The 23,654-nt window shown below is 37.7% G+C and overlaps 2 protein-coding genes across 2 annotated transcripts in view; one reads left to right on the top strand and one right to left on the bottom strand.

Moving 5' to 3' along the window:
* spg (dedicator of cytokinesis spg) overlaps nt 1-23,654 on the bottom strand; it is a 469,383-nt gene that overhangs the window by 104,671 nt on the left and 341,058 nt on the right. The window lies entirely within an intron of this gene.
* Nucleotides 5,759-6,706, top strand: LOC137252061 (uncharacterized). The gene is made up of 3 exons (XM_067787288.1): nt 5,759-6,403; nt 6,463-6,593; nt 6,634-6,706. The coding sequence occupies exons 1-3, from the start codon at nt 5,759-5,761 to the stop codon at nt 6,704-6,706; spliced, it is 849 nt and encodes a 282-aa protein (XP_067643389.1).

Below are 23,654 nucleotides of genomic sequence, written 5' to 3'. Positions count from 1 at the left end.
AGCATCACTAAGCTATACCATCACTAAGGCGATGCTAAGGCATGCTAAGCGATATTTACGTCAATAATCAAATCATGTATACACATATATAAGGCAGCTGAGAGATGTCACACACAGATGCATTTACTTATACGCCTATGTGTGTGCGAGAGACTGTAAGCTACAAACATTCACATCAATAATTCAATCATTATGTATCTACATAAACGAATAAATAATTGCGTCTACACATATGTACCATGTACGAATACGAGCAGCGGAGAGTCAATGCGCAAACACATGCATATATCTGAGATACGCCTATAAGTATGCAATGACAAAAACTATAAAAATTGTGCAATTGTAGTTACAGCTGAGAAGTTTGAGAGCTACTGGACTAGTAGATTCTGGAAGCGCCTAGAAGATGTATAAAACTGTGCAATTGTAGTTACAGCTGAGAAGTTTGAGAGCTGCTGGACTAGTAGATTCTCGAAGCGACTAGAAGATGCGAATGTTAAAATCAAAGAGTATAAAAGGCGACAGATGTAGAGGCGCTGTAATTCAGTTTGATTTGAGTTGTCAAGCAGTTACGACTAAGACGATATCTAGCGAGCAATAGCAGTATTATTTTGAAAGTGGAGTTTCATTTGAGCTATCAGTTTGGTTATTAAGCTATTCGTTGCACAGTTTGAGTGTTATTGTGAAGTATTTTAATAAAGGCCATTTTTCCATTATTCAATATTGGAGTTATTTATTCAACAGTTTAGCGATACGAACCTAGCAAAAGGGCAAATAAGAGGATATGCAGTAAATTCGTTACAATATATATATATTGTAAGCCTATCCATAAAAGCTAATTTGTAATTTGTAATTTATTTACTACCACATACACGCAGGCGTTTAAGGTTACGCCATAAAACATTAGGAGGCAGGGAGGGGTCAAGCTTGGCAACATAAAAATTACGCTTATCACATCTGATAATGGAAGTTGCTCTGTTCCTGGCGGCTTTGAGCGAATTCCAGTGAGACTGGTAAGGGTTTGCTTTCCATTTAGACAAAGCCTTGTAACGCGCCTTGATTGCTGCCAACACTCTAGACGTGAACCAGGGCGACACCGATGATTTTTTCTTACCAAATCGGTCGGGGACATGCTTGTTAAAAATACTTAGCAGATTCTCATTTAGGAACTCAAGATTATCATTAACACTACTAAAGTACCAACAATTGGACCAGTTCACAGAGCTAACATCCATAGCCAATAAGTTCATGTCAATGTTTCGAAAGTCCCTAAATGAGAAAGTCACTTCAGACTCACATTGTCCAAGATTTATGTCAAGTGTACAGAATATGAAGTCGTTATCCGATATAAATGCAAATTGGTCAAACGCAGAGACAGGGGAAAGTTCAGAGACAATAAAATAGTCCAATAAGCTTGGGTTATTTATGTTGGAATACCTTGTGGGAATGGATGTATTTACTACAGAGACCAAACACAGATAAATTGTTCAACAAGCTAGAAGTAATGGAGTCACGCACAAGAAGATTAACGTTAAAATCACCGCATAAGATTACACTTTGGTAATCAACAACAAGCGGAGATAGGGAGGCAAAAAACGGATTAAGACTTATATTCCTTTTTGGGTTGTATACACATGACAGGAGGGCTTGGGAGAATCTATCAGACAGCTCAACAAATAAATATTCTACGGCACAGGGCTCAGATCGGGATAATACTTTCATATTAATATTATTTTTACAGTAAATAGCTATTCCGCCTCTTTTTTTACTACATCTGTCATGACGAACCATTGTATAATTTTAAGGGAAAAGTGCATGTCATTAATGCAACTTGAGAACCAAGTTTCAGTTACACAGATTACGTCGACCGCAGAACACTCAAATGCATATCTAACAATACCAATTTTTTCGGGATTAAGACTCCTAGCATTAAAGTGCACAATATTGACGCCTTTATGACGATTGCAAAGAATGTTTATCATGGCTAAGCTATTCTCCCGAATACCATATCCATCGTTGTTAACAGACATGTCAATGCACAATTCAAAACTGAAGAAAAAAGAGAATAGAAGGACCGTGTTTACAGTTATCTGAATAAGGCACAATGGAGAAAAATAAGCGAAATATTAAAAATAAAATTGAAATAAACTTAAAATTTAAATAAATGTAATGGTATATAGTGAAAAATCGGCGCATATCACTCCAGACTTTGCAACTCGCTCAGCTCAGTGATCTTAACTGCCTCAGAATCCCTCGTAAATCTGATAAATACAGCGGAAGAGAAATCGTTGGTGGTTCTGCTTGCGTGCACGTTATTGTTTTGATCTTGCAGTTTGTTAATATGCTGCTGGAGTTTAATGGAGTTTTCTTCAAGTCCGATGATACGTGCTGTAAATTCATCAACTTTAGCGTTGAGCAAAGCAATCTCTTCGTCGAATCTCTTTGCAATACAATTCTCTAGGTCTACAATTTTGTTGGAAAGACTCTCAAACCGCGACTCAAGCTTATCAGATTGGAGTTCAAGTTTTTCTTCCAAATCCTTTAGTGCCGCCAAGACGGATGAGATGATGGCACTTTCATCAAGTTTGGCTGCTGTCGCCAGCGGAGAACCTTTACTTGCCCGACGCTTAAGAGGTGCAGGGGGGCTGACATAACGAGAAAATAGAAACAAAAGCGGAAAGGCCAGATCAGCGTAATTACACTTCCGCACCGCTCAACAGTACATGATATTTTACAGATTATTTTATGGCCTTTACTCCCAGACACGCGGCAACTCTAATTTATGTTTATTTATAATATCATCAAAATGTTGCAAACTTTTAGGCAGCTGGGCCTTTGATACGGTCCACAACTTTGTATTTGTTGTTTACTATTTGTTCTTCTCACTTTCCTTATCGCTATAAGGCTTCTATGAAAGTTATTGGTATTTTCTTTTAAAGCGATTTTCCGCACATGATCACAAAATTATTAATTATGCACACGAATTGAACTATGTCACTGGCGATTATTAGAACAATAACGTGATGACTATCAGGTTATCACCTAGAAGCCAATCAATTGATAAAATTACGTGTTTTTCACGAAGATATGAATATTTTTAGAAACCACTTGAGGACACTTTGCAATTTCACTTCTTTGCCGAACAGGGTTGCCAACTATTGTTGGGTATCAAATGAAAGGTACTAATGAGGGTTTTAAAAGCGAGTGGGCCTTAGTTGTATATGTGAAGGAGTTTTCGAGATATCGACTAAAATGTGGACCAGGGTGACCCAGAACATCATCTGTCGGGTACCGCTAATTTATTTTTATATATAATACCACGATACTGTTCCCGCCAAGATTCCAAGGGCTTTTGATTTCGCCCTGCAGATCTTTTTCATTTTCTTCTACTTAATACGGTAGGTGTGACGCCCATTTTACAACGTTTTTTTCCAAAGTTATGTTTTGCGTCAATAAACCAATCCATTTTTTAATTTTCGTAATTTTCGATATCGAAAAAGTGGGCGTGGTTATGGTCCGATTTCGTTCATTTTAAATAGCGATCTGAGATGAGTGCCCAGGAACCTACATACCAAATTTCATCAAGATACCTCAAAATTTACTCAAGTTATTGTGTTTACGGACGGACGGACAGACGGACAGACATTGGTAAATGGATTTCTTTTTGTGTGTGTAATATGGATATCAAGTGAAAGCTGTTGCTGAGAGCTTTAAAGTAATTTACATTGTGATATTCGATTTAGTCGCATCAACCCGGCAAAACTGATAAATATGCACGCGAAGCCGAAATAAAGACATGAATTAATAATACAAACATGCCTACATGCCTATTTACATACGTCCTATTAGATTTGCCTGAAATTTGGTATATAAATTTGCCTATATTAGTATTTACGATCCTTTTTCCGGGAAGTAGACCAGAGACGGACTGGGACTGGGATTCGGACTAGGATTGGGACTGAGACTCGGGGTGGGACTCGAACGAAATACATACCACCCTCTGAGACTGGCAATTAGGGATAACGAAGAATGAGAAGAACTTGAGAGAAGAGAAAAGAGGGAGGAGAAGGAGACTGAGAAAGAGATAGAGTGAGACCAAGATAGAGATAGCTGAAGCGAAAAATACGGAGGGATGAGTGAATAAAAGGATTAAGAAAAACTGAAGAGGGGGTGAGGGCAGAGTTAGATGGAAAAAGCTTATTAAAATGTATGCAGATAGACCAAATTTAGGGCAGAACAATGTCTGCCGGGTCTGCTAGTACATATATATAAGCAAACAATTACTCGGAAATTTTCTTATGAAAACGTATAGCAAAATGTTTTGTCAAAGCCACGTTCATTTTATTTCGATGCCAATATGCGTCAATATGAACCTGTTTGTTCAACTAATTAAAAATTTCCACTAAGGTTATTAATTAAATAGGCTAATTAAGCTCCTATAACAAAAAATTTATATGGAAATGTTATTATAAACGCTTAATAATCATTATACACATATCAATTTGATAACACAATTCAACTGCGCAAATATCTATATATATATAAATGATTTGGAGTTTAATGGGAACGCTAAAACTTGAAAACGGCTGAACCAAATCAAATACTTCCTTAGGGAGGTTTGTTTGTTGTTACCCCGCGAAGGTTTAGTCGAAGAAAAAATTAAAAAATGTTAGGAGGCGTGGCACCTCCCACACAATCTTAATTTTTAAAGCTGATTATCTCTAAAAGGGTTCAAGGTAGGGACTTGGAAATTGGTGTGGAGATAAACGATAACAATTCCATATTAACGCAAAATAATAGGAGTTATACGAAAAGGGGGCGTGGCACCTCCCATACATACTTAGCGTTGGAAGCTGAATATATCACAAAGAATAAATGGCAGGATCCTGAAAATTGGTATAGAGCTAAATGATATCAAAACCATTCGCACGCATAAAAGTTGGGGTTATCGGAAAAGGGGGCGTGGCACCCGCCATATAATCTTAATTTTTCAAGCTGAATATCTATAAAAGCGTTTAAGGTTGGGACCTGAAAATTGATCAGGAGATTAACGATATCAATAGCATGCTTATGAAAAAAACAGTAGTTTTGGGAAAAGGGGCGTGGCACCTCCCATGCGTTCTTGATTTTTAAGGCTAAATATCCCTAAAAGTGTTCATGGCATGTACATAGAAATCACTATGCAGATATACGATATCAATACCATGTTCACCCAAAAAAAAAAAAAGATTTATTGAAAAATGGGGCATGGCACCTCCCATACGTACTAAACTTTTGAGGCTGAATATATCTAAAAGGGTTTGGAGGAGGGGCCTGAAAACCATTATGGAGGTATACTATATCAATACTCTTACTTACTTAAAATAGCCAATACCAAGTGAAAATAAATTGGAGCGTAGTAGGCGGTCATTCCATTTGACAGCTTACAATATTATTTCTAATGTAATAATTGAAGCGGTAGCTTTTCGTGTTAAATAGTTTACATTTACGTAATAAAAAATAGCGAATGTGTGGATTATAATTTTCTGACTGGTTTCATTTATATTTCGTTTAAAAAAGTGAGTGAATTGGTAAAAGTGATTTAGTGTGTCGGCGAATATCTATTTACATTGGACTATATATAGTTTATCGTTAAATTGCATCTTTTTCCTTAGTTGGGTTAGCTCATTTTTGGATTTTTCAAAGGTAAGTTAACGGTTGGTAAAACCTTATGCGAGCTGTATGCAAATGTATGATCATTTTCAATTAGATATTTGTTAAGATGCCAAGAATCAATGTGCATGGTAACATTGGTCGGAATTCTCACAGCATAAGGAGAATACGAAATTTCAGAGCACGTCAAACAGAAAGGGAAAGTGGTATTGAGAGGGTATCAGCTCGAAATAGACTACTGGAGAATCGTGAGCACCAGTTAGGAGATGTAAACCAAACTTATAATAAGGAAGAACGATTGAGAAGAAGGGAAGTTCACAATCAGCAAGAACGATTGAGGAGAAGGGAAGTTCGCGCTCGCGAAAGTGATGAAGTAAGATCACAACATGCGATTATTCGACGACAACAGCGGCAACAACAAGTTTCTTTGGTGAACACTGAACGGGCAGGCTTTCGATATGAGCCAAACATTCAATATAGCGCATCTGTTCAAATCGGTCAAATGTCAGTAGTTTGTCAACATTGCAATGCAGTCAAATTTCAAAAAGAACCGCCAGGATTATGTTGCGCGGGGGGAAAGGTTAAGTTGCCAGAATTGCTTCCACCACCAGAGCCATTGTTCCAGCTGCTTTACGGTGAATCTCCCAACTCGAGGCATTTCTTACAGCACACTAAAATGTACAACGATTGTTTTCAAATGACGTCTTTTGGCGGTGAAATTGTAAATGAACACAACTACAATCTAACGTTTAAGGTAATTTTACTAAGCGCAATACTTCACAGAAACTGAAGAACGTTCCTCCAATTATACAGGTTCATGTGCAAATTTTTCATCTCGCTGGATCGCTGTTGCCGCATCAAGTTCAAGAACACAAATATCTCCAAATTTACTTTCTGGGAGATTCACATGATGAACTAAATCGACGTTGTACTATCTTCAATGCAACGAAAAGAGAAATAATCGATCAATTGCAGCAAATGTTACACGAACACAATGACCTCATCAAACTGTTTACGATTTCGTTGGAACGTATGCCAGCAGATGATCATAGCATAATCATACATGCGGACAAGAGACCAACAGAAACTCATGAAAGACAATATAATGCACCTACAGTTAGCGAAATATTAGTTGTTGTTGTTGGAGAAAATTTGGAGTCGCGTGATATTGTCATAAAACGTAGAACTGAAAACGCACTAAAGCGGATAAGTGAGATACATCGGTCTTACGACGCAATGCAATATCCGCTCATGTTCTGCCATGGGGAAGACGGATATCACTTAGGCTATAAGATGATAAATCACATGAATGGTTAGTACAAAAAAATGTTTGTTTGCTACTTCATATATGTAATTTAAACTTTTAGGTGTCGAGACAAATAAAAAGGCCAGTTCAATGAACTTTTACGCATATCGAATGATGATTCGACAAAACTATGACAGCCACTTACTGAGATATCGACGATTATTCCAACAGTATGCAGTTGATATGTACGTTAAAGTTGAGACAGAAAGACTTAATTACATTCGATACAATCAGTCGAAGTTGCGATTTGAAGAGTATGTTCACTTACGAGATGCGATGAATAGTGATGCGGATATTACAGATATTGGTCGACTCACTATTTTGCCATCGACATACATTGGCAGCCCTATACACATGCATGAGTACTCCCAGGACGCGATGACTTACGTGCGCAATTATGGACGACCGGATTTGTTTGTAACATTTACTTGCAATCGAAAATGGCCAGACATTACGAATCTGTTGCTTCCCGGCCAATCACCAAGCGGTCGCCATGACGTCACAGCACGATTGTTTAAACAAAAACTCAGATGTTTGATGGACCTTCATTACGAAACAACGTGTATATGTTACTGTTCGATGCTGGATGTACTCAGTGGAGTGGCAGAAGAGAGGTTTACCACACGCATACATTCTGCTTTGGACGGTGGAGAAAATTACACCTGACCAAATAGATGACATAATTTCCGCTGAAATTCCTGATGTTGATATAGATCCAGAGCTGCACGAAGTGGTGATGGCCAATATGGTTCATGGGCCATGCGGACAACACGATCCATCTTCGGTTTGTATGTCGGATAATAAATGCAAAAGACGCTATCCACGTGCTTTTATTTCGGAAACTCAAACTGGAAACGATGGATACCCTCTCTATCGGCGTCGCTCACCCGCTGACAATGGCAGAATATCCACCACTCAATTGAAAGGAAAGAATTTCTTGGTAGATAACACATGGATCGTTCCATATTCACTAATTTTGCCTAAGGCATTTAAAACACATATAAATGTTGAGTATTGCAGTTCAATAAAGTCATTTAAGTATGTTTGCAAATACGTCACCAAAGGAAGCGATTTGGCGGTTATTGGCGTGGAACGAGATGAAATTAGCAAATTCCAAATGGGCAGATATGTCAATATCAATGAAGCAATCTGGAGAATATTCTCATTTGCAGTACATGAACACCATCTGGCAGTTCATATGGAGAATGGCCAACGAGTTTATTTCAACGCAGAGAACATAGTACAGCGATCGGAAAGACCATCAGCAACTACTTTAACAAGTTTCTTTGCAACTTGCGCCAGTGATCCGTTCGCGAGAACATTGCCTTACTGTGAGATGCCTCGGTACTATACATGGAATGCATCGTCAAAGAAATGGTTACGCAGGAAGTACGGCCATCCAGTAGATGGTTATCCAGGTGTTTTTTCAACTGATGCATTGGGAAGAATTCACAGTATCCATCCAAAGAACGATGATTGCTTTCACCTACGTTTGCTTCTGGTCAATGTACGCGGTTCAACTTCATTTCAATCATTGAGGACTGTAAATGGTACCATTTGTGCAACATTTCGAGAAGCATGTCAACAATTGCAATTGCTTGAACACGACAGTCACTGGAATCAAACGCTAGCGGATGCAATAGCTTCCTCACCAGCCACTGCAGTTCGTGCACTTTTCGCTATAATAATTTCGACACGTCAGCCTTCAAACCCGCGTCTATTATGGGATACGTACAAAGATGGCATGGCAGAAGATATTTTGCACCGCTTGCGACTCGCGATATGAAATTTCGAGTTGCAAATGAACGCTGACATCAACAATGAAGCATTAGTCCTTATTGAAGACTTATGTTTACTCATGAGTGGAAAACTATTGATTGAAGTTCATATGCCAGCGCCAAGTCGTCAAGCAAGGGATGTACTGAATCCCGAATTGGAACGCGAGCGTGCTTACGATATAACTCACTTGCAACAAGAAGTACAAACAAATTTTCCACTGTTGAATGAACAGCAAAGCAGTGCATACAATCAACTAATAAATGCTGTAGATAATGGAAACGGCGGCATATTTTTTCTCGATGCGCCCGACGGGACCGGTAAAACGTTCCTATTGTCTTTAATACTAGCAGCAATACGTGGTCAAATTTGTATTGCATTAGCTCTTGCATCTACCGGAATTGCGGCAACACTGTTGGAAGGTGGAAGAATGGCACATTCAGCATTAAAGCTTCCATTAAACTTGCAAATACACGACCTGTTTGCAATATTTCAAAGCATCAGCAATGGCATAAGTTTTAAAAAACTGTGGACACAAAGGCCCACAAACGACCATTAGAAGCACTCGACCGAACATTGAGTGTTTTGCGCCATAATGGTCGTTGCTTTGGAGAAGTGATGATATTGCTGGCGGGCGACTTCAGACAAACTCTACCCGGTATTCCAAAATCTACAGCGGCGGATAAGCTAAACGCATGTCTGAAGTCATCGCATTTGTGGAGGTTTGTTAAAACCATTTCATTGACCATCAATATGCGAGTTTTGCTGCAACACGACAGAACTGCTGAGGTTTTTTCAAAAGAGCTGCTGCGAATCGGCAATGGGCAAGTTCCGATAGATCCTTGCAGTGGATTAATATCGATTCCAACTGCGATTTGCCAATTCGCTTCAAGTAAGGATGAACTAGCAGTGTATATCCAAGTATCGCTCAAAATTATCGTAATTACGAATGGTTAGCCGCACGCGCAAGCTTAGCAGCAAAAAATATTGATGTCATTTGATAACACAATTCAACTGTGCAAATATACATATGTATATATAAACAAACTCGGAAATTTTCTTATGAAAAAGTATAGCAAAATGTTTTGTCAAAGCCACGTTCATTTAAGTTCTCGGCAATATGCGTCAATATGAACCTGTTTGTTTAACTAATTAAAAATTTCCACTAAATTTATTAATTAAATAGGCTAATTAGTCTCCTATAACAGAAAATTTATATGGAAATATTATTGAAGAACCACTACGACTTTGGATTTCAACCCTGCTTCGCAACCGCAAAATAACAGCAGAGCTAGGCGGAGCTAGTGTTGACAAGCAGGTATGCAGAGGCACACCATAGGGTGGGGTGCTTTGACCTCTGCTTTGGTTAATCACCATAAATGAAATCCTAGGAAAACTTAACGCAAGGGGATTAAGATCGTGGCGTATGCGACGACGTGGCGATCTTGGTCTCTGGTCCTTTCCCCTCCGTAATGAGCGAAATCATGGAAAGGGCCTTGGCGAAACTCAGCAGGTGGGCACAGGGATGTGACCTTAGGTTAAATCCCGATAAGACGGATCTGCTTCTCGTCACGAGGAAGTACAAGCCACCTGCCTTCAGACTACCATTCTTAAACGGCCAGCAACTAACCCTGTCATCGAGTACCAAGTATCTGGGACTAACAATTGACTGGAAGTTGAATTGGAAAGTATGCATCGAAGAGCGGTTACGGAAGGCCTGCATCGCCTTCTATGCCTGCAAATAAATGTTTGGAAAGAAATGAGGACTCAAGCCAAGCATGGTACTTTGGATGTACGAGGCGGTGGTGCGACCGGTGCTTACCTATGGTTCCGTAGTCTGGTGGGAAGATTTAGTAAGAGCTACAATCTCACCAGCCTGCAAAAAGCCAGCGCACTGCGTGTGTTGGTGCCATAGGGGCCGGACGCAATTGCCCCACAGCTGCTTTAGACCCCATTTTGCACCTGCTTCCGATCGACTTGCATATACTGTGTACATCGTCACAAACCGCACTGAGACTCAGGGAGTCTGGGTGTTGGAAGGATACTCAGCAAGGGCATAGTAGTATCCTAAATAAACTTCCGGATGGTACATGTAGTACCGACACAGATCACTACCCTCGCAAACTGAAGTTGGAGTACGGTTGTAATACCGTCATTCCAAGCAGGAACGAGTGGAAGATAAACCCGGGCATAAGGGTCGACGACATCCAAATCTACACTGACGGCTCCAAGATGGAATCGGGAGTGGGGGCCGGAGTCTTCTCTGAGTCCCTAGATTTGTCTGCATCATTCAGACTCCCATCGCACTGCAGCGTGTTTCCAGCAGAAATCCTCGCGATTTGGCAAGCCTGCAAATCACTGGAGGGCTTAAATGTTGCTGGTAAAGCTTGCATCCTGTCAGATAGCCTCGCCACACATTAGCTCAAAATTAGTGTGGGCTTGTAAGCGACTCATATCCCAGTTATTCACTAATATAGACCTACGCGTTATCTGGGTCCCGGGTTATAGGGGGATAGAGGGTAACGAGAAGGCCGACGAGCTAGCACGCAGGGGCTCATCAGAGATGAACGAGGAAATAACCAATATCGAAGTATGCATACCCTTAGCAGTAGCCAAGGGGAATATCCAAAGCTTCTAATGAAGAAAGCAGAAACAAAGTGGAATAACATCACCACCTGTGCAATATCAAAACCATTTGGCCAAACTATGATGGAAAGAGGATGAGAAGTCTTCTGAACAAATACAAGGCTAACACACGCAAACTGATAGCAGCCTGCACCGGTCATTGGGCAGTAGGTATGCATGCGGAAAAGATGGGCATTCCGTATAACGAATACTGCAGAAGCTGCAAAAATCCAACTGCCAGGGAGACAGCAGAACACTTTATGTGTAAATGCCCGACTCTAGCTAGAGCCCGGCTAAAGTTCCTTGGAACCCCGTTTCTAGAAGTCCTCAGAGGGTTATCTGTGATAGCAATCCCGAATATTCTTAATTTTATCAACAACTCTGGCTGGTTGTAATACACTGACCGTAACATTCCGCAGGTTTTTAGACGAGTTACATGTCATCAAAACGGCTTTAAATAGCTACTTGGGCGACCAGGGTCGCAGCCATTTCACCTACCTACCTATTATTATAAACGCTTAATAATCATTATACACATATCAATTTGATAACACAATTCAACTGTGCAAATATACATACATATATATAAAGAAACAATTAGATACCGCACGCTAACCTCTGAGCGTCAATTCTTTGTTACTGCAATACGTCTTTGGAACTCCCTACCTACAAGTCTTCGACTCTTAAGTAATGCTCTGCACTTCAAAAAAGAGCTAACACCATTTTTTAACGACTCTTAAACTGGATCTCAAATTGTTGTTGTTAAAATGTTCATTTCTACGTCCTTTTCCTTTCTCTGTGTCTCCTTCCTTTATTTGTTAAATACTATTCTACTACTATTCTAATCTATAACCAGCCAAAGGTTATCATCACTACTGCTGTCTTTTAATATTTATTAAATACTTTTCTTTAGTTTTAAGATTTACATTTACATACATAGATATTTCACTATTATCCGTTATATTTAATTTAATTTGATTAGTCTAATTTATTATTATTACAAATGTTCAATTTTTATAGTTCATGCTATTCATGACTAGCACTGTTAAATAATTTGTCAAAATTGTTGTGCTAGGAACAAATTTTCAAATAAATACATACATATATACTCGGAAATTTTCTTATAAAAAGTATAGCAAAATGTTTTGTCAAAGCCACATTCATTTAATTTCTCGGCAATATGCGTCAATATGAACTTGTTTGTTTAACTAATTAAAAATTTCCACTAAAGTTATTAATTAAATGGCTAGTTAGGCTCCTATAACAAAAAAATTATTGTGTTTTTTTTTTTTTTGCAAAAAACTGTTATCGCCAACATTTTTTAGTAGATCATGAAAAAACCTTAAAAATCGAAGTCGAAAAAAAGTAAAAAAAATGAAATTTCGCAGGCTCGAAAATAATTTTTTTGGGTATGCGTAGGGGAACTTTTTTTCCTGAGCCGATGGCGCAATATCGGTTAACTTTCGTCCATACAAATCGACACACCCTAGTACACATATTAATTTGATAACACAATTCAACTGTGCAAATATAAATACATATATATAAAGAAACAATTACTCGGAAATTTTCTTATAAAAGGTATAGCAAAATGTTTTGTTAAAGCCACGTTCATTTAATTTCTCTCCAATATGCGTCAATATGAACTTGTTTGTTTAACTAATTAAAAATGTCCACTAAAGTTATTAATTAAATGGCTAGTTAGGCTCCTATAACAAAAAAATTATATGGAAATGTTATTATAAATGCTTAATAAGCTTTTTCTATTTGCCGGGCGGCCGCCGTTGTGTGATGGTAACGTGTTTCGCCTACCACACCGAAGATCCTGGGTTCATGCCCCGGGCAAAGCAACATCAAACATTTTAGAAGCGAGGTTTTTCAATTAGAATAAAATTTTTCTAAGCGGAGTCGCCCTTCGGCAGTTTTTGGCAAGCACTCCGAGTGTATTTCTGCCATAAAAACCTCCTCATTTAAAACTCATTTGCCTTGCAGATACCGTTCGGAGTCGGTGTAAAAACATGTAGTTGTCTGCCTGCCAATTTGTAGGAAAAATTAAAAGAAGCATGACGCAAATTGAAAGAGAAGCTCGGCCTAAAATCTCTTCGGAGGTAATCGCGCCTTGCATTTATTTTTGTATTTTATTTATAATGGGCCGAGTGAAAACAAGCAAGCTTTTTTATTATATAATATTGACTTTAATTAAGATGTATTGTTGTTATTTAAAATTCCTGAAATTTTGACTGAAAAGTTGTTGCTTATTGTTTATTCACATAACTCCATTAGGTATAAATAGCGCCCGCAAAATTAAACACGTTTTAGTTTATACTTAAATAGTGGTGACAAAAGTTCTTAAATTAAAATGTATACACACATTTATTTGACGGTCCTGTTAGTCGTTATAAGCTGCCTTTTATCCTCAGCAAATGTGCAATTTCGCGTTTCAGGTGGCAAACCTACAAAAATAAAGAACACCCCACATACGGTTTTTATAAAAGATTCCAACAACTTTTTCCCTGGATCCTTAATAAAGTTTTATATGGTGATAACCGCTGCACATCCTCTTTACAATAAAAAAGAGAGCGAACTCGACGTTCTAGCTGGTATAGACGGATTATGTAATCTTGGCAATGAAAAGCAACAAATCGCCACAGTGAATAAGATAATTTTTGGCGATGGGTGGAGGGAAGGATCATACGGTATGGATATCGCTCTGCTTAAACTGGAAGGATGTTTTACAAAAAGTGAGACCGTAAACAAAGTAGATATTTGTGATTTCGAATTAAAACCGAAGATGCCAATGCAAATTACTGGCTTGTACAGTGGACCTCATAAGGGTGGGCCGGATGAAGTTCATCTCAGAACTATTAAATTTCATGCAATGCTAAGGTCTGAATGCCAGATCCATCATTCATCGGCCATACTAGAAGAAACAAATATTTGTGGTCGAAGAACTGGAGGTACTGCCGAACTAGGGGATGGTGGAGCAGGGGCAATCGTGGAAAAGAAACTTTGTGCGGTGCTAACTGCTGGTAATATACGAAATGAAGTGACAATATTTGTAGATTTAACAAATAAAAAAGTTGCAGACTTTTTAGAACGCAATATAGATTGAAGTGTGTTGTTATAAATTCACTGTTGAATGGAATATCACCCTAACTCGACAGAACACCAAATTCGGAAACATTTGGAGATAGGTCGTTTTCGAAACAACAGTTGAGATATGGTGACATTCCATGCAGCAGTCGAAATAGTCATATTTTATTCATATATACATACAAATAAATTGTTATGATTGCGAGAAAATAAATAGTTTTGATTGTATGCAATGAAAGTGGTACGCATGTAAATTCCTTAAATTGTGAGACCCAAGTTTGATCACGGCTGTAAGGTTCTTTCGTGTATGAAAAGATCATGAGATAAAAAGAAAATTGCGAAGCAAGTACTTTGAGGCCATGGCAAACTCTGTGTAAAACAGCTGATCCAACCAACTCTTTGGAAGCCAACGTAATCGGTTATTGAAGTCATAGAATAACGCCTTAGTTATAAAGATACCATAGCCAACCAATTAGTTTTCGGTTTTCCCCCCTTCCCGTAATCTATAAATTTTTATGCTGGCGAATTTATTCACATGTTGGAGATTATATTTTTCGTTTCAAATTTTATACACTTTCTATTTCATGAATGGTTAAGTGAAAATATGTTTACGAATTGGGTGTTATGAGTATGAAAAGTTTTCCAGGGCTTTGAAGAGCTGATATTTTACCAAAATATGATTTTACTTTGACAAGAGGTGTCGATGGATGTCGCACTGATCAAATTGTTTTGAAAACCCTCAGAAAGCGGAGCCCCTATTAAGAAAAAAAAAATACTTGGCGCGATTTACATCCGAGGAGATGTAAGCCTAAACTTCGCTTCCAATTTACGTTATGCTTCTTTTTAGTTTTTCCTACAAATCGGAGGGACGGGACCTACATGTTTAATGCCTACTGCTGAAATATACCCAGAGTGTTTGCAAAACTACTTCCAAAGGGGCGACCGCGCTTAGAAGAACTTGTATTCTAATTGAAACAACGTTTTTATTAGTTGCTGGTGTTGCTTTGCGCGGGATTTCAACGGAAGACCTTCAGTGTGTTTGGCGTAGCACGCTAGCACCATCCCAACGAAAACAGTATCTAACGTTAGAGAAATATTTTAGAACTCTAATGTTGTTCTTTAGTACAACTCTTATCGAAAACTTGGTCAGATTACTTGGTTATAATTCGGCGGCCGCCGTGGTGTGATGGTAGCGTGCTCTGCCTACCACACCAAAGAGCCTGGGTTCACACCCCGGGCAAAGCAGCATTAAAATTTTAGAAGCAAGTTTTTTCAAGCACTCCTAGTGTATTTCTGCCAAGAAAGGCTATCAGTGAAAACACATCTGCTTTGCAGATGCCGTTCGGAGTCGGCATAAAACAAGTAGGTCCCGTCCCGCCAATTTGTAGGAAAATTTCAAAGGAGCTCGACGCAAATTGTTCATCTCGAAAATTGGTCCAATATGGTTGAAAGGGTTATCAAGGGTTGCGCATCACTGCCGGTTTTAAAAATCCAATTGCGAAATTTAACACTTTATAACCGTTCAAAAGTTATTGAGAAACAATGCCAGCTGAACACGGATTTCGCTTCACCGAATTCACAAAGTTATTAAAACAAAAAACTTAACGAAAAGTTATAAATAAATGCTCACTTCGCATAATTTTTTCAGAAAATTAATAAAGTACAATGAATTTAAGTAAAGTGTCTCAAGTCGAACATATTTTCAAATTGTACTCGAGTTGTTAAAAAAGCAAGTTAACCGAAAAAGGTGCAGAATTTTATATCCCGATTGGCTGAAAGAATAAGCGAAATCAGTGTCAACTGTCAACTAGCCCAAACACATAGATGTTACATTTGAATATACTCTTCTTACGCTTTAACTGCATCAAGGGCCGGATTAACAAGTAGGCAAAATAGGCAGTTGTCTGGGGCCCACGATTTTAGGGGGCCCCCGAAAAATGAAAAATACTTCTAAAATTTTCTTACAAACATAAAATTCTAGAGAGTGAAAGAAAAATATAATTAGAACTGAAAATAATTTTTACTCAAATAAAGGCTAGACAAGGTACCTAAAAAGGACATTTCCGACTCATTTGACAAATTGCATTAGCGTGCAAAGAAGTGTATCGAAGTGAAACGAGAGTATATTGAATAATAAAAAGAATTATCCCAAATTGTACACTGGTTGTTTTTATTTTGTAGAATTTCGGTTATTTTTGGAACAGAGGGTGTAGAAGCCCTCAACTCTATTCTGACTGTTATACGTTCAGTGAGTAAGTCATTGCAAAGTGAAAAATCAGATTTGCAAACGTGTGCTTTTTTGTACGGATCATAAGAAGAGAGTTTAGTTTCATTCCGTGAAAAGTTCAATGATTTTGAGGAAAAAACAAAACAATTATTACCTGGTGTTGGTTAAACAGATATCGTAAAACGTACTCGTCGTAGAAAAAAAAAAACAGCCCAATGACGGAAATGCTCCAGAAGTAGAATTTTCGCCTCGCGATGATTTTAGGACAAAATGCTTCCTCGAAATCATCGACAATCTTCACAGTGAAAGTATATGGAAGTTTCAGTTTCAGAGAGATTTGAATTTCTCATCAACTTTTCACTCAGTGATGGAGACCCCCACGAAGCTATAAATAATATAATATAAAAATATTCTTGAGACTTGGGAGAACTTTTCATTGAAATGAAACTATTCCAAAGTTACGTGAACTCCAGATACACTGATGCACAAAAAACTCATAGTCATTTGTATAAGATTCTAATCGTGTGTATAAGATAAGAAATAAATAGTGAACAGATGTACATACCTAAGATATTATTAAGATAAAAATAAAATAAAATAAAATAATAGGTAGGTACTTCGTGTGAGGGTGCAAAGTATCACGTTTTTTGTGGTCTGCATGAAATAGCTTTGACCATAAATCACTTATCTCAACAATATATGCCGTAAACGTAAGTATTTGATGAAATTTGAAGCTTCTAGCTGTTAAAATGGTGTAGAAATTGCGAAATGTTTCTTATCTGAACAATCGGTTGTAAGGGACGAATGCTATATATACGACCGATCTCATACATTTTTTCGGACAACAGTATGTGCAATATACGAAAGCATATGGTGAAATGTGAAGCTTCAATCTTATAAATTGAGGAAGATATGACAAAAATCCTCTTTTCTGAATAATCGGTTGTATGGGGGATATATGCTATAGTGGTCCGATCCGGTTCTGACAAATGTCTAATCGGACACCTAAATATACCCGCTCACCAAATTTTAAAAGTTGAGGGACTAGTTTGCATACAAACAAACAGACGGACAGACGGGCATGGCTAAATCAACTCATGTCTTCCTCCTGATCATTTCGGTATACTTATTGGAGGGTCAATCGATTTTCCGTTAAGGACTTACAATTTTCAGATTCGTGACAAAATTAATATACCATTTCATTTTCATGGAAGGTATAAAAATAAGAAAAACAATGTAACCTACACAGGATGAATTTCATATTTGCATATTCATATTTAATGTAAGGCGCGATAACCTCCGAAGAGATCTAAGGCCGAGCTTCTCTTCCAATTTTCTTCTAATTGAAAAATCTTATTTCTAAAATTTTTATGTTGCTTTGCCCGGGGTTTAAACCCAGGGCATACGGTGTGGTAGGCGGAGCACGCTACCATCACACCACGGTGGTCGCAATTTTGGTTCATATTTAGCAATCAAAAAAAACATTTCAGCTTTTCAACTCTCTGCCAATAACGTATCAAACAAAATAAAAAAACATACATACATGTATCCATTAGGTTTCCATGCCACTCATACGACCTGTTGTACTATTTAATTGACAATTCATATCTGTATGAGTTTTATTGCTTTAAATGTATGAAAACATTTATTTGAAGCAATTTTTAATTTATAATTTATATGACATGACGTTGTTTAAATTTTTCCCAAATTATTAAAGAAAATTCATATCATTGCAGCATTTGTGAAAGTGTGAAATTTATAGCATTCATATGTATGTGTGTGTGTGTGAAGGGGGAGAATTGAAATGTAATGCTTTGAAGAAAAAGAAAATCTGTGAAAATTTGTTAAATAACTTGGATTGAGAAACAAGAAGAATGTCAGTAAACCTTAAAAGAATTTTGTGTAAGAATATTGGTATTGTAAAGCTATTGAGCAAATATTTTGAGAAATTTTCATTTCGAATCGAATAAATGCTTCTTACACAGGGGTAATTAAGTTTCTATATATTTGCAATGAGTTATAGAAAATATCCAAAAAGTAGAAGATATGATTCTCTTCTGAATGACTTTTTACACCTTCCATGAAAATTAAATAGTTTTTTCAGAAAAGAGGATACGGGTCAATTCAACCGAAATTGCTGTTAATTTTTATCCATCGCAACAAGATGTTAAATCAACTGCGCACAAATCGTTGATTCGTAACTGACCGTTTTAGTAGTCAAATGAACAAAAAAAGTTGTTGCGACAGCTTTGTACGAAAGTACCTATGTTGCCATATAAATAAATAAATTAAGGCGCGATATCCTCCGAAGAGATCTAAGGCCGAGCTTCTCTTCAAATTTGCGTCGTGCTCCTCTTGATTTTCCCTACAAATTGGTCGGACGTTATGCCGACTCCGAACGGCATCCGCGATGAGTATTCACTGAGAGCTTTTCATGGCAGAAATACACTCGGAGCGCTTGCTTTATATTTTACAATTTATTTAATTTATGGTTTTGAACTTCGCTTTGCAAATAGAAATTAAAATAGTAGTCACAAAACTGATTCTCAATTCTTTCGGTTGCAGCTCAGCTCATTCTCAATTTCTTCTCTCGCACGATTGTTCCGAACTTGTAGTATAAATGTTTGACATAACATTTTAAATAGAGAACTTGTAAGTTATAGAAAAGTAAAGAATCAAATCGCCAGAAGTTAATTCAGCACTGGAGTAACTTTACATGTAATTCGGCAAGTTTAATTTTCGTAACACTTTAAGTTGAAACGATTCCAAAACAACTCAAACTTTCGTGTTGTCGGAAACATCAAATTTAAAAAAGGGTGTTTTTTATTATATTGTAACGAATTTACTTGCAATTCCCCTCTTTGCAATCTTCTACTAAGGTTCGAATCACTAAACTGTTGAATAAATAACTCCAACATTTAATAATGCAAAACAGCCTTTATTAAAGTACTTCAGAATAAATAACACTATTATTGCCCGACAGATAGCGTACTTAATTCAAAACTGATTCTAGCGCCTCTATCTGTCGCTGCCTTTTATACTCTTTGATTTCCTCGTTCGCATTTTCTAGGCGCTTCCATTTCCAGAATCTACTAGTTGACCATCAGCTATCAAATTTCTCAGCTGTAACTACAATTGCACGATTTTATAGCTTCTCTCATTGCATACTTTCGGGAGTATCTCAGATATATGCATGTGGTTGTGCGTTGCTTCTCAGCTGCGTATACGTACATATGTGTAGACATAACGATTGATTCGTTTATGTAGATACATAATGATTGATTTACGGGTGTGCATGATATCACTGTTTAGCATCGCCTTAGAGATGACAGTACCCCTTAGTGTTGTTAATATTCGTAAAAATACTACTAAATTCGTTCGCGTGAGTGGAAATTCGTAAAAACTTGAACAAAATGTTATTAACTTTGGAAAAATCCTGTTCGTTCAAACAAAACTTTTGCAACAAGAGGGCGCAATTTTGCATTTCGCTTGGAGGAGAAGTTGCAAAATTGTACCCGATAAATAGGTGTCCCGGTATCTCATAATTTTTTGCACAGTAAATTCAAAAAAGGGTTTTTCGTTCTTATTGATAACTGAAAAACTAGTTTTTTGTTGTTTTCCCATTTTGTGTGTTTTTTTCGATTTGGTGGTTTTCTTATTTTGGTATTTTTTTTTTAAACAAGTGGCACCATCGTCATAAGTACAAAGTAGAGAGCGCAGTGAGCGTAAAATTATCTTTGAAATTTTCTCACGTATTGACTTGTTGTGTTAACAGAAAAATCAGTTAGATTGACCAGGAACCTGTCAATTTTACAGAATTTTGTTAACTTAAGAGCGACAATTTCTCTTCTGTTGAAATGACTAAACTAATTTGTTCGTTTGACAAAGAACTCGGTCGATTTTACTAGCACCATTTCTTTCAGTGTAGAGATCGGTTGTATATATGGTAGGTATCCCAGATAAGAAACTTTCGTAATTCCCAACCAATTTTAACAACTAGAATGTTCAAATTTCAGCAAATGCTTTCGTATATAGCAGGCATTGTTGTCTGAAAAAATCATAGAGATCGGTGGTTATATACCCCATATAAACTGTCAGTTCTACCTCCTTTTAAACGGCTAGAAGCTTCAAATTTCATCGAATACTTACGTTTACGTCATATATTGTTGAAATAAATGCTTCATGATGGTCAAAGCTATTTCATGCAGACCACAAAAAAGTGAAACTTTGCATCGTCACACAAAGTACCTACCTATTTTTTATTTTATATTTATCTTAAAAATCGCTTAGGTATGTACATCTGTTCACTATATAATTCATATCTTATACACACAATTATTTGGGTATTACGAATGGGATACGATTATTGTTGAGCCCCATTCATGAAAGGTATGAAGTGTTCGGCACTGCCGCAGGCAGTCCCGTCCTTACTTGTTTTATTTACAAATAGTTTTTCTTTTTGAAAAATCTCAAACTGAAACTCATTCACATGGGCGGTATAAATGTTTGCAAAGATCAAATCGCCGGGACCAGATGGGATATTTCCTGCCACGCTGCAGATGGCCGGTAGAACGATTGTGGAATGGTTTAGAACAATCTTTCTGTTTAATACCAATAAACCTGGACATCCAAGCAAACATCTGGTTGAACAAGCCCCGCTTCATATGGGCATAAAGAGCCATGTCCGCAACCACCATGAAGAAGTCCGGTACCAAGATTTCAGACCTTTGAAACAAATGAGCATAATCAGGCCCTCAGCCCATAAATAGTTGCCAAAGTCTTATGGCAATAAAAGCACGATAATCTTCGTTATCAGAGCAAAATGCCCGAAACTCGCAGGGAAAAGCGCGTTACGCTTGGATCTGAATATTTCAATCAACCCTGACTAACTATCTATGCAATATATGTTCTGAATGCAACTCGTCTCCATATTAAACCCACCATATTGTCAGTTGCGATGTGGAACCAGCTACTCCAACAGTCATATATCTGTCATAGACACTCGTTAGAGGATATCAGTAACTTTTGGAGTCGAGGCACTACTAAAAAAAGAAGAAAGAGCTCTTAAACTCGGCCACAACAGCAAAACACAAAAGTTTTATAGAGCTTAACGAGGAGTTTTAGGATTTAGCTCAGTAAATCGCTTTCGGTGTAACCAATGTTTGCATGAGACCTACAGACAACCATGTGATCGTTTGAGGTATATGAATCTTTTGGTTGATTCAGTAGTACTTCCTAGGCCCAGGCTGAGGTTCGACGCCCCCCAGGAATTAACAAATGTGTGACAGTCCCTCCGCAACGAGCTACGCGTTGATTGAAGACTCTACGAGAAATTAAGCAGCGTTACATCTAAATTTCAATTCTTAGTCTAGTAAAAACCCGGAGTCACTTAAGTATATAGAACCTGCTGCCATGGGAGGTCCAAAAGTGCCGTCGATTTCTGTACACACAAACAAAACCTTTCTTGAAAGTTAGTCTTTCTAAACGCCGCCGCTACCGGTAAAGTAATCGACGTAAGCTCCTAGTACAACCTCTCTGAAGTTGGCAAGACAACTTTTACATGGAAAAAAATTACCTATTGGGAAAATTGCCGTAATTTATCCGTGAAACAAAAAAATTTGCCGTGCCCAGAAAATAGAGGGTGACACGCCAACTTCACGTGAAGTTAGCGTGCCACCTTCAGAAAACCACCTTAGAGACCAGTTAGGAAAAAAATTTTGCACGTGAATTTGCCGTAAATTTGCCGTAAATTTGCCGTAGATAAGTGGCATATTTTATAAATTCGAAAAAAAAAATCATATATTTTTTATGGTGCACCGCCAACTTCATGTGAATAGTTTAAAAACTACATGCGACATTAGTTAGAATTAATTAAAATTATTAATTACTACGGATCGTGAAGACTACGAAAAATTGATTACGGATATGGACATAAAAGAGTCTGATTCAGAATATGACACTGATTTGGAAACGGAAGATGTGATTATCGACGAAGTGGCTAAAATAAAAAGTTTATGAAAACCTTGTCGACTAAGGGGCAGCCCTGGGCTGAGCGCCTTCGACATGAAGTAGTGGAGCAAATTATAAATGAAGAGGGGGATAATGAAAATGCTCATGCAGGTCAAAAAGCTTGTAAATGTCTGCAAGCATATTCCCATGTGGACAACCATTTTCAATAAAAAATTTGAAAAAAGTCGGCGCATCTCGAGTGCTTCTGTGGAAAAAAATGGAAAGACAACAGGGGTGGACGATACAGTTGAAAAATTGATTGAAATGATGAACATCACGTTGCTAAATACGACGAAACCGAAAGACTTAATAATGACTCAATGGACGTAAGCGGGACGATGCAAATAGATAATAATTTTGACTTGATAAAGGCTGGTAATAAAACTCCTGACACAAACCGATCTCAATTAAAAGTAATTACTGCTTTTGTGGAAGCTCAACATTTCCTGTAAAGTTGTGCATAATTTGCCAAAGACGAATTCATGCATCAGACAATTGTTCGTTCCTACATCCATATTCAGAAGACAGCAGGAGAACTTGTTTGGAATGCGCAAATAGCACCAGGTTTTCATACAAAGTAGCACTTAATGAGATGGAGAAATACGGAGGCTTAGCACTTAAAGAAGCCAAAAAATGAGAAAGCCGCAGTAAAAAAAAAACAGTAACATATATCTTGACAACCCTCGGAAAATAGCAGATGCTCTGCCATTCACCTCTAAAGCGAGTATCTTGGCAATTCAAAATCCTGTATTTTTTCAAATACACGTGCGGAATTGACAGCATACTCCAAGTAATGATTGCAGCTTCGACGGACTACTTTACAATTGAAAGTATGATATCACAATGTCAAAACGAATTCGTTACTTTAGTTAAAAACATAATATGTAACGGAATCTCATCTGGATCATACATTCAAAGAGGCAAAAACCTTCTTAGATATTCCAACCGAAACATGGAAAGCAGTTTATT

The sequence above is a fragment of the Eurosta solidaginis genome, chromosome 1 (genome assembly GCF_040869045.1).
Source record: "Eurosta solidaginis isolate ZX-2024a chromosome 1, ASM4086904v1, whole genome shotgun sequence".
NCBI classification, from domain to species: domain Eukaryota; kingdom Metazoa; phylum Arthropoda; class Insecta; order Diptera; family Tephritidae; genus Eurosta; species Eurosta solidaginis.
The sequence above is the reverse complement of the archived record's forward strand: the minus strand, read 5'-3'. Positions and strand labels throughout refer to the sequence as shown.

Excerpts from the sequence above, each read along its gene's own strand:
- LOC137252061 (XM_067787288.1), top strand. The coding sequence starts at position 5,759 with ATGCCAAGAATCAATGTGCATGGTAACATTGGTCGGAATTCTCACAGC. Across the intron at positions 6,404-6,462 it reads ACTACAATCTAACGTTTAAG|GTTCATGTGCAAATTTTTCA; the intron begins GTAATTTTACTA and ends CCAATTATACAG. Across the intron at positions 6,594-6,633 it reads CGTTGTACTATCTTCAATGC|CACGAACACAATGACCTCAT; the intron begins AACGAAAAGAGA and ends CAGCAAATGTTA.